The sequence below is a fragment of the Triticum aestivum genome, chromosome 2B (assembly GCF_018294505.1).
Source record: "Triticum aestivum cultivar Chinese Spring chromosome 2B, IWGSC CS RefSeq v2.1, whole genome shotgun sequence".
In the NCBI taxonomy this organism is placed as follows: domain Eukaryota; kingdom Viridiplantae; phylum Streptophyta; class Magnoliopsida; order Poales; family Poaceae; genus Triticum; species Triticum aestivum.
In genome coordinates, this window is record NC_057798.1 from 227,289,751 (window position 1) to 227,301,650 (window position 11,900).

The window sequence follows — 11,900 nt, forward strand, 5'->3', positions numbered from 1 at the left end:
AAAATCCACACTAGAAAGTATGGGGGAAGTAAATATCCTTTGGTGGAAGTGTAGATCTAGGTCTCCTCCTTCAAACCCTAGCAAATCAACAAGTTTGAGTGGCTAGAGAGAGAGATCGGGCAAGAGAGCTTGAGAGCATCAATGGTGGAGTGAGAGAGGTAAAAGGTGGGTGTGGTAGGTGGAAGAACCACCTTATATAGCAGCCCACATAAATCCAACCGTTACTGCGTTTTCAATACTGCAGCGGTACAAACGCTCCTTGTCCCGGTACAACCAGGACTCACGATGTAGCTGCAGAACCCTACCAGGCGGTACAACCGGGCCAACGGGCGGTAGTACCGGTCATTAGCAAATAACTGGACCAACCGCCCAGCCACCGCACAACTACCGCACCGAAACAGAACGGAGTCACCCTTGAGGGCGGTAGTTGGGCGGTGCAGGGCCGGTGCAACCGCCTGGCCTTGAGCGCTTGAGCGGCTAAGGTACGAGCGGAAGAACCGCTCGGACCTCCGGTTGTACCGGTTGAAAAGGAACAACCGGACCAACCGGGCCACCACCGCCCAGCCACCGCATCAAAACAGAAGCCTGACCGGTACATGGGCGGTGCATGGCCGGAACAACCGCTACTGGTCTTTGCAGAGACAGGTGGCGGTACCACCGCCCGGAGGCAGCGGTACCACCGCTCGACAAAGTCAGAGAAGCGTCAAGAACCAGCGGTCCGAGCGGTACAACCGCTGGGAACACCCAGCAAAGATTAGATTAAAATGGAGTCACTCTCTCGACAAAATAGGGGTGATGGAGGTGTACGTGAATGGAATCCCCTATTCTTTCCACCGTGGATTCCCTCTTGATAGTACGGGATCCCTACGACCAAAGAGATAAAAAGCATAGATGATCCCGTCTTCAACCGATTCCTTCGAGAGAGAGCCACAAACCGATGAAAGCCTAATCATTGAGAACCTGAAACATTTAGCACAGGATTAGACCAACAAAGGGTTGTCATCATCATCCAAAACATAAGGAAGGGAAATGCCCTTTCAAACGGCCTTCTGTTCGACCGCATACGGCCGAAATGGTGTCATGTTCAACGGCAAGGGTCTGGCGTACTGCAAAATGAAGAAAAAGGACTTGTGTTCAAGCTCCTACTATCGAAACAGGATGCTGTTGATCGGGAGGGGTGTGGCGTACCGCAAAACGGAGGAAACGGACTTGTGTTGGAGCGCCTTCGGTCGAAACGGGGGTCATGTTCATGAGGATGGGTGTGGCGTACAGCAAAACGGGACTCCACGAGCTACTGTTCATCCACCGTCTACTGCCTCGCTCCAGCCTCCAGGGGCTACAATTCATCCACTGTCGACTTCCTCCAGCCTCCACCTGCTACTGCTCATCCACCGTCGACTTCCTCCAGCCTCCACCAGCTACTGTTCACCACGGGTCATGTTCATCCAGCCTCCACCGGCTACTGTTCAACCAGCCCTCCACATGGGGTCTTGTTCAACCAGCCCTCCACGGGGTCCTGTTCATCCACCCCAAACCGGCTCGGGTGTGTGACGGCCTCCTCTCGATCGGGGTCCTGTTCATCCAGCGGTAACGGCCTCTACTACCACAGGTTCCTGTTCATCCAACCCCCACAGGAAACTGTTCATCCAACCCCCAACAACACTCACTATTCATCAAGAGGCAGCAGGTTCGGCCGGCTTCAGCTAGCGGCAGTAGTGAAGGAATCGCTCGATCGGGTTCAGTTAACAGCCAGGGATCTATTGATCACTCGGGTTCAGTAACACGTAGCCAGTGCAATCGCTCGGGTTCAGTAAGTGAACGTCTCACTCGGGTTTAGTTAGAGCCCAACGCCTTGCACACACGAGCGTACGTGTACGAGAGAAACGCGCAATCCCTCGATGCATCGCTCGGCCCCTGACCTCCCACCGTAACCGGCAACTCCTTGAAATTTTCCTCCCCCTCGCTTCTACCATGGTTTTTTCCATCATGGACGGCCCAAAGAATGTCATGCAGCTGCGTCTCCGGCCCGCCCAAGAGGAGAAGCCCATTTTCTGTCATGATTTTTTGTCATAGAAGTAGGAGCCCACCACACCTATGATAATACCGAGTTTTGTCACAATTATTATCATAGAAGTGTCATAAGCATGACAGAAAAATTCGTTCGGCCCAAAATGTCAGGATTTGTCTTTTTTTGTAATGGTGAAAGATGGGGCGCGTAGTAGAAACCTTGATCTTACCTGCGGTCGGCATAACTAAAACTCCCGGTGGTTAAACCAAAATCACACAGAGCAAGAGAGTACCTCGCTATGATACCAATTGAAAGCGCAAGTTTACTCCCAGAGGGGGGTGAATGGGAGATTTTTAGAAATTCATCAAACTCTGAAGAATTTGATGAAGATCATAGTGAAGAATAGAAATACAAGGGAAACTAAGTCATCACAGATTCAGAGTACATGCAACCAGGATACATAAACATGCAATCGTACAATCATACATGCATGAAGAGAATGAACTGAGGAAATGAAAGATAGCGTAATGAAATTCTTCAATTCAAATTCGTCAGTTCACACACGAATTCACACACGAATTAAGTTCTAACACCTCCAATAAAACTCTTTACTCTTGTAGGGCTTGTCACTTTTGATTTTGAATGGACTTATGAATTGATTTTGAACCATAACCATGAAGGGCTCAAGATATTACCCAGGTTGATACTTTTCTCAACACCTGCAGAAACTAGAAGCGTTACTTCAATCTTCAACAGAAATAATGAGGGATGGGCATCTAATCAAAACCACACACCAGAGTACGACAGGTATCAACATTGACAAAACTAACAATACTATAAAACTGACAGGTTGGAATGATCAAGATAGAAAAACAGAGCGATTGCTCAGTTCTTGCATGCAGTGCCGCATTCGGACTACCAAACATGTATGCATGCATCAAGCTACCGCCGCTTCTTCTACTACTACTATCATTAGCACTGGCCAAAGGCGCAATCTGTGTAAATAGCTGCTGATCAGCAAGTTATACATGAAGAACAACTACAGTTGGCCTTCATAAAAAGGGCTGTAATTATATACGAGTTTTAACCCTGACAACCTTCATGAAGAAGTTGTAACCCTGACCAGCTACTCAACAATGGCCCAAGTCAGAAGGGCCATAAAGCTGCTGCTATGCTCAGCTGACTACTAAAAGCTAGTACAAAAAACAAGCATCACTAACCCAAAAGACTGGCAGGTTTACAAACACAGGATGAACTACCAGCTATCAAAAGCAGCAGCAGCCAGTTGATACACATGAATAATCATCAACTAGGAACCCTACCCTGCTGGCTGCTGCTCACCTTGATTGGATTATAACCAAAAATTCAACACTTGGCCATTTGATTTTTGTTAGGCATGCATCACCATTCTGAATAAGTGAATATGCATCTCGTTAGTCGTAGTATCAAGTGCAAGCAGAATATGGTGGAGCAGATCGTGACCTGGTACGAAGAGTGTTAAAAAATATCAGTAGGGAAAAAATTGGGAGAGTGGGGTCTAATTCATAAGATATTTTGAAATTAATAGCAGAACATTGACACTTCAACTTGAATTCATAGTGCATAATGGTCAAGCAAATTGATACGTACTTCTCATCAATTTTTGACATGCGGAGTTCATTGACAAAATTCCTCACTAGATCACCCAGGCAAGCAGCTGATAGCATCAACCAAAAAGGAACCAACTTGCTGATCACTAAGAAATTAATGCCCATTTGCAGTCAGGTTTTGCTGCCCACACCGGTGTGACTTACAAGCACAGCAAGAAACATTCTTCTGAACAAAAGATCCGATCTTTACAAACCACTAGTCAAATGCCCGTACGTTGCTACGGAACAACAAACTTATTATATATAGAGACATGGAAAAAAATGTCATTGTAATTTCCGAGCATGTGATTAGAAATGCATAGAGATTCGAGATAGATATCACCACCTGAAACTTGTTGTCGTGGTACGGGCAATCACCTGATGCCAATCAAGTTTATTTCTTTGGCGAACATATATAAACATAATGCACATACAAATCGACATAAAAATGCATGTGTGCAAAAAATCATCATATAGTATTTCATATTCCTCTTCAACTTGAAATATGCTTTGACACCATATGAAAGCAAAATCAGAGCAAATAGCCAATTATCACCTATAAAGCTATACATTTGTTAGCAACCTGCTTGACTATTGCACAATTGCTTCCAGCAAATAAATTGCAAATACAAGCATACTTGAAAATAATAATAACAATGCACTTCTCTTTTCGGAGACACCGAGCCACCTTTTCCCCTTTTCTACAAGTTGGAGGATTTGATGACATAACCGACATGTCCATATCTTCTGGCCAAGGTCCGGTCACTCCCGCTGGCCGCTGTCGTCCCCCTTACATCCTCTCACTGCCTCCCTTTTTGTCCTCGTCATGTTGAAATTCTCAGTTTCTCTTGTCCAAATAGCTCAGAATGCTATTAAGATTTTTAATTATAAGGAACCAAAGTAAATGGCGACTTGGGCTAGCCTCAAATCATGGGAGATTTTTAAAAGTGTAATCTCCAAAGATATTAGCTACTAATGTGAAAGTATCAAGCATGGTTTGAGTAAATCCACATGACCATGGTTGCAAATTCCAACAATTTTAGAATCAAATTCAAGACCTTTTAGTTAGGAAGCAACTAACAACATAAACCAGGTGATATACTTGTCACAGAACAGATCTCTAATAGCTAAATGGCAAAAGGCTAGATAAGTGGACTATCGTCTATAGGGAAAACAAGAAAGAATAAATGCATGCCCTACAAAAGTTAAGTGCCTCCAATAGTAACAGTATGATGCCACAGATAGATTCCAACATGTGCTACAAGAAAGAATAAATGCATTCCCTACAAACTATCTGGGAAAATGTTACACGCTGAAAACTATTTGGACAAATGTCACATGTTGGAAACTATCGGGCAATTGGGTAATGACAATGAGGCAATCATTTTCGCACTGGTTATAAGCCGAAACACTTCCCCACGGATCTTCTTCTTTGAAAGAAAAATATAATCCTCTCATATACAGTATTCTTCGGCTGTAACCTAATTATAAGAGAAGAAATGTAAGCAATTATGCGTTAACTCTGTAGGCAGGTGTATTAACATTTCTTCACACTTGGAATATTCCAACATGACTACATTGTTACAATCATGCAATTATCTCCTAAAATGATTAGGCGGGCATTGTTGGTTGAATGATCAGGAGCATGGTCATAACGCCATGTCCAGTATCCTGTGGTCAGAAGTAGAAAACATAATTCGACTAGTTATTCTCTAAACAAATAGGTGTCGAAACAAAGGTAATGCATTATTTGTAGATGCATAAACACGCGAAAAGAGTTGTGTACATACTGGGTCATATTTGGTTCCTTATAAGGAAACAAAATAAGTTGTCTACATAATAAATCAAGTAGAGAGAAGAGGAGAAATCATATGAGAAAGAACAATTCAAAGATCACCCAAACCTCGTTTAATTCCACTTTTTCCACCTGAATATTAATAAAACCATAATGTAGTCATACAGAAAATAAGAGATAACCAAATTGGACATATGAACAGTAGCACTTATATTTACTGTTCTGTACCAAAAATTTGTTGGCCCTTGTGTATGGAGAACCTGCAAGTCAAAGGATGGTTCTTTTTTCTTTTGTTGTACTGGAAGTTGTTCCATTAGAACCAAATAAAGACCAAGCAAAGGAGATACAAATAAGAACTATGTAAAATGTGCCCACAATCTATTTTGAACTGAAGGCCCCTGCAGTTTTGCAACTCCTACGATGTTGTGAACTTGGACAACGGAACATTTGGTGCTTGGGCCGGCAGGAAAGGCAAAACTGCAGAATCTTGATTATTTCGTCCTTTGTGCACTTAGCCATAGCATATTAAAACTAATCCTATCAAGCTTGCCGATATAGCTACTGTCAGCCAGTTGATGCTTTCCCTTTGAATTCATTGCCTTAGATCGCCCATGCAACAGATTTATGGCCTCTAGTGACGTTCTTATCCAGGCGACTCAAGCCTCTTCAGTGAATTATGGTCGCTCCACCCATCCAATGCTCATCTCCATCACCATTGCTTTGCCCCTGCCCTGTACGCCCGCGACGCCCATGTACGACCTGCTTGTGTTCCCCTCCGCCATGGCCACCTCCACTACTACCATTGCAGCTTCGATGGATTTGTACTCTGACGATAGATTAAACAGTGAGACATCGTTGAAGGAATTTTTTGCTGTGTACAACCATTAGAAAGGAGTTATGTTGGCTCTCGTGCTACGGACTGTCATCTAAACACTGCGCTGCAAACAATTACCATGCATACAAGGAAGAAGAACAGATCACATTTTTTTTATGGCTGGAAGCAGAAACATAAAAATGGGTGACCTTTCACCAAACGTACACTTGATGGCGCCTAATAGTCTAAAATATAGTCTGGCCGAAGATTGTGACCAGTCTGAAATTAGCCTTTGAAGGAAGATAATGGTGATCATAGAACTTACCGTACATGCTGCTGCAGTCTTGCAGACCACGATGAGATAGGGCACGGATCCGCCGTTGCGATGTACTGCCACTCGAGGTCGCCATTGGCGGAAAAATTCGTGTGGAGGACGATGACGACAATGGTCGGCGGGATGAAGTGGTCGAGGTGGAGCTATCTACCCTTTGCCTATGGTCATCTAGCCGAGCTGATGTACGCACGTCTCGCCGGTATTGGTCCCCGCCGATTGGTCTGATGAGAGGGCATAGGGAGTCGGGCCATAGGCCTTCACCGTGGCCGCCGTCTCGGAGAGAAGGGATGCAGCACGGAGGCGGGGCAGCAGTCCATGGCGAGGAGAAGGGAGACTGCAGGAAGCGGCGGCGGCGGCTATTTTTCTGGTGAGGAGTCGTGGAACTGGGGGCGAGGCGTTGGGGGTTAGGGCATCTCCAGCCGTTGGCCCCCCAGGGGGCGTCTAAAAGCGCCGCCTGGGGTGAGCCAGCGCAAAGAAAGGCCCTGGGGGCGAGTCGTCGCCCAGCCGTTGGCCCCTAGGGCCGCCCCCAGGCGAGTGTTTAAAAAAAAAGGGCCGTTCGGCGAAGTTATGATAAAAGAGTAGTTAAATTTTGGCTAAACATAGCGAATTTCGGCCAAATTCGCGCATTTTCATTACATTAAACTAATCAAAAAAAGGAAGGGGCTGAAGTCGTCGCCGTTGTCGCCGCCATCGTCGTCGTCGGCCTTCTCCTCCTTGACGCGGACCCCCCGGCTGGACCTGACGTCGCCATGGTGGACTGGTGGCGGCGCGTCGTCGGCGGCGTCGCTGTCGCATAGGACAACGACTCCGTCTTCGTCGCGGCCGCGTCGGCGCTCCTCGAAGCGGCGCAGGGCGGCGCGCTGGCGCTCCTTCGCCTTCTCCCGGCGCGCCTTCTCCATCGCAATGGAGTCCTGTCGCGCCCATTCAAGGGCCGCGTCGTCGTCGACGAACTCCGCCTTCACCGACACCAGCCCCGGCTCCGTCTTTGGCTTGACGAAGCGCGGAGGAGCCGACGAGGAGGGGGCGCGCCGGCCGCGCTCGTTGATGACGATGCCGGCGCTGCGAGTGCGCCGGCCGAGCGGCGACTCCGCCGCGGGCTCGGCCTTGACGCCGAGTAGTGCCGGAGTGCCGGAGTAGTGTGACGAGGATCGGGAGGAGGAAGAGGAGGAGGAGGACCCCCCGATGCGTCGGTGCTGCGCCGGGGGGTACGCCAACGGCGGGTCGTTGCCGCCCTCGAGGTGCATGAGCACGCCCTCGAGTGTGCGGCCGGGGACGCCCCACCAGAGGTGGCGCCCCTCGCTGTTCTGCCGCCCGCCGACCACCGGCGCGCCGTTGGTGGACGCCAAACGCTGCTGCTGGCGGTGCTCGAAATACGCCGCCCAGGCCGCGTGGTTGTCGGCGGCGTACTGGGGGAGGGAGCATTAGGCGTCGGTGAGGGAAGCGCGCGCGATCTCGACCTCCTCGGCGAAGTACTCCGGCTTCGCCGCGGTGTCGGGCAACGGGGGAACGGGCACTCCCCCGGTGCTGAGTCTCCACCCCGATGGCCCGGCGCGCATGTTCGGCGGCGCCGGTATGTTCGCCTGGAACAGGAGTCAGGACTCCAGTACGCGGAGCGAACGGCGGCTGAAGCCGTTGGCCGCCGCCTCGTCTCCGGGGAAACGTTCTGCCATGGCGACGGCGCTCGGGAGAGGCAGGGAGAGGGAGGGCTGGACGGCGGCGAGGGGGCGGGCGGGTGGGTACAGGAGAGTGGAGTGGAGGCCGCCGGCTTTTATAGCCGGGCCGCGCCCGTGTGTACGCGTGCGAGGGAGGGGAGGCGTCGGCGCGCCGTTCCGTGAAGCGCCGCCCGTGATGGAATCAATGGCAAGGCTGACCGCCGGTCAGCCTTGCCATTGATTCCCCGCGGGAACCGAGGCCGTTGAGGGGAGACGAGGCGCCGAGTCGCTGACGCGGCTGGCCCGCGACTTCTTCGCGCCAAAACAACTCGCCCCGGCGCTCTCGGGCGCCCCCCAGCGCGCCGGGTTCGGGCTGCGTCCGCCGGCGCTGTTTTCGGCTCAAGCCGGCGAAAATCGGGCTTCTGGGGGCGCGACTGGGCCGTTTTTATTTTTTCGGCGCCGGCGCGAAAAAATCGCCTGGGGAGGCCTTCTTGGGGGCGCGGCTGGAGATGCCCTTAGGAGAAGATGGGGCATGGGAGGAGGGGCTTCCGTACGTGGGCTACTTTTTTTTCCCTCCCTTCTATCGAGCGCTGAGGGACGTGGCTTCTGCGTGCAAAGAGGTGGGTGGGGAGCAAGTTCGAACCATCACGACGACTGATCCCCTTTAATAGTAGAGATTTGTGTGCCAATACCAAACAGGGAAAACACGACGCATGTACTAAAGATCTTGTCAATTTCATGATTATATGATACAAATTTCAAAACAGAACCAATATTTGCACAGTTGGATCTAGTAAAGTCACAAGTACCACGAACCTGATCATTAAGGAAGCATCGGATCATAAATAGATAGTAGTACAACAGTACTGAAATCTTACATATCAATATTAGGCCTCAGGAGTGTCGAGATGCCACAGAATCGTGTGCCCATAAAAGTCTTGGCAACTGCTACAAATCAGTACCCAAAATACACTAGAGGTCATAATCGCAGGCCATTACAAGTCCATTACGGACAATGATCAAACTACTAGTAATAAGTTCCTACATCACATAACTGGTTTGCTTGAGTCCTTAGTCTTAGTATGGAGGACTTGGTCGCCTGATTTCATCTTCTTCACACGTTCACTTGAGCTATGAAATCAAAAGGAAAAAGTTCATAAAAGATGACATGTACTTAAATCATTGTAGCAAACTGTAGCAAATAAAAGAACACAAAATAGTTGCTACTGTCCGCACAACCTTGCTAATTAATACTTCCTCCGTTCTAAAATAGATGACCCAACTTTATACTAATTTTAGTACAAAATTGGGTCATCTATTTTGGAATGGAGGGAGTACACTACATATTTCAGTATTTTTAAACACATGAATGATAGATACTCGTATCAGTGAATATAGTTGTGACCAATTTCAACTAAAAACTGTACTTGTTATACATCGCGCCGTGATCATGGTAAGCAAACTGATGTCAACATCCACTCAGAAAGAACTGTACTTGCTACAGAGTTTTGATCGTGGTTTTCAATTTTGAATTTTCTTCGTTGTGCTTTAAGTAGGCAATAACTACTCACAGCAGGTGATAAAATGACTAGGTATTTCGTTGTGAAAAAATTGATTACGCTATTGGCACCAACAGTTACTGAACAGCGGTGATCTTTTTCTATCATCTGCAACGGTGAGATTCTACTTAAATTTAAATGAAAAACTTGGCAATTTGGCATGAAAGGTGGACGCAGCTTCAACTGCACAGATGTCATTTTTAACTTTTTTTATTATATAAATGTGGTAGATATCATTTCAATTGAAATTATGACATTGCAAAAATGGTGAAAAAAAATCTTGAATTTTTTTCCTGATTGCCGTCTATTAGATTGGCATTATCACCACTCCTAAACTTAACAAATACCACTCAGCACAAATAACAAACAAAGCAACAGCTTGTATGCTGGGCAGAAATATAAATTTGAGATGCAAATACCTGGTGGGATTTTAAGAACTTAGGAAGTTCTGAGGGAAGAAAGGTTTGGAGAAAAGTGGCGTTTCGCCGAACCATGTCAGCGTCTTTGCCCAAGAGGTCTTCCTTTCCATTAATATATGGATGAATTGAAAGCAGCTTTTTGGTACACATATCAAGAGTAACTACGGAAACCTTGTCAACATGTTCCAGACGCTCCGACATCAGAAAATATACCACATTTGGGTCCTCCATACTTACAACAGGATGCTTCAGAAGTTCATGCGGGAGTTGAGGGTTGATACTCCACAATTCATAGCATCTGATGAAGAAAAGCATATCCCACTCCATGCCACCACTCTGTGTTATCCTCAAAGCGTAGTAGGTGATCGTGAAACCCTCATTGTCACCATAGCCTAGTGGATCAATAATGTTACCATCCTTACAGACTACATCAACAAACCTCAGCTCATCACAACCCATGCTGCCTTTGGTTACACCGACAGCGCGGCTCGCCTCCTGGAACCTCAATGAACATTGATGTAAACGAGGCGCAATTATAGGTAGTCGGAGGTAAAAAATGTTTGGCTTTTGTTTGAACACCTCACAGAATAAGATGCCTCCCCCGCCGTAATTAACCCAACACAAAAACTTGTTGAATGGAACTACTCTGTCCGTTCTCCAACTGTCCAAATCAGATCTTTCATGTCCCTCGTACTGGATTGGCAGCCACTTCTCACTCTTCCACTCGTGAAGACGATTGCTTACTTTGGAGCGGAGGACACACAGCTCAGCCTCAATTTTGCCCCACTCATCGTTGGATCTACGGAGGTTCAACTGCGCCAAGGCAAATTCTTCATCTCCTCGGCACAAGATGCTAACGGGGTTAAGATCAAACGAGCGGGGCATGGTTACCTTCTCCCCATCCCTCCAGTCCACCAGCGCAGGTTGGTCACACTTGGGGATCTTTCGGAGCAGCAGCGACCGCTGAGACGGCGAGAATTGGGCTCCGCAGATGAAGTGGTCTTGCCGGTAATCCACGAAGGGGGCCTTGCGGGTGATTACAGGATCTGGGGTGAGCCTGAACAGGACAAGATTGCGGTGTGCCGCTACGAGAACGCACTGAGAGCCGCCCTTTGGGCCGCCGGGCCACTGCAGGTAAAGGCGTGAGATGCCCGGGGGCTGGAGGACGAGGAAGGCCACGGAGAAGCTGCCGCCGTGGGAGCTGGTGCCGTCGGCCTTGATGAAGGGCGCGGCCTCGCTGTCCAGCAAGGACTCCCTGCAGAACACGAATCGCTCGAGCATCATCCAGTCGGGAAGGGCGGCGGCCATGGCTGGAGAAGGATTTTCTTTAGCGGGGTTAGGGTTTCAGTGCTGCCTGCCCGTGGCGGAGAGGAAGACGAGCAAAGGGGATCGCGTTGTTTTTTCTCGAGGGAAAGGGGGATCGCGATGTTATTACTCCTAAGCTGGCCTCTTAGGAGCCTTCGCGGGCTAGGAGACCTTTGTGCCGTCCGTTTGGTGCTCGCCTTCCGCTCGGCAGGCTCTTTGGACTCGTTAGAGCAAAGTAGTACAACAATGGGTATATAGCCCGCTTACATGACTTTTTATCTGTGTGAAGAAAAGAAATAAAAAAAATACGGGAAGTGGGCTCTTATGCAAGAGTCTAACTATATATGCATTTTTAGATAAATGCAATAAACATGAAGAAAGAGATG

The 11,900-nt window shown here is 48.3% G+C and overlaps 1 protein-coding gene across 2 annotated transcripts; it reads right to left on the reverse strand.

Moving 5' to 3' along the window:
• Positions 1 to 9,054: 9,054 nt before the first annotated feature.
• LOC123044505 (uncharacterized) lies at positions 9,055 to 11,646 on the reverse strand. Of its 2 annotated transcripts, XM_044467251.1 has the most exons (3): positions 11,101 to 11,646; positions 10,210 to 11,022; positions 9,055 to 9,362 (listed from the first exon to the last, which is right to left on the reverse strand). In XM_044467251.1, the coding sequence occupies exons 1-3, from the start codon at positions 11,515 to 11,517 to the stop codon at positions 9,354 to 9,356; spliced, it is 1,239 nt and encodes a 412-aa protein (XP_044323186.1). In that variant the 5' UTR covers positions 11,518 to 11,646; the 3' UTR covers positions 9,055 to 9,353. The 2 variants fall into 2 exon arrangements, with proteins under 2 accessions (XP_044323186.1, XP_044323185.1); XM_044467250.1 differs by having other exon boundaries at positions 10,210 to 11,645.
• Positions 11,647 to 11,900: the final 254 nt, after the last annotated feature.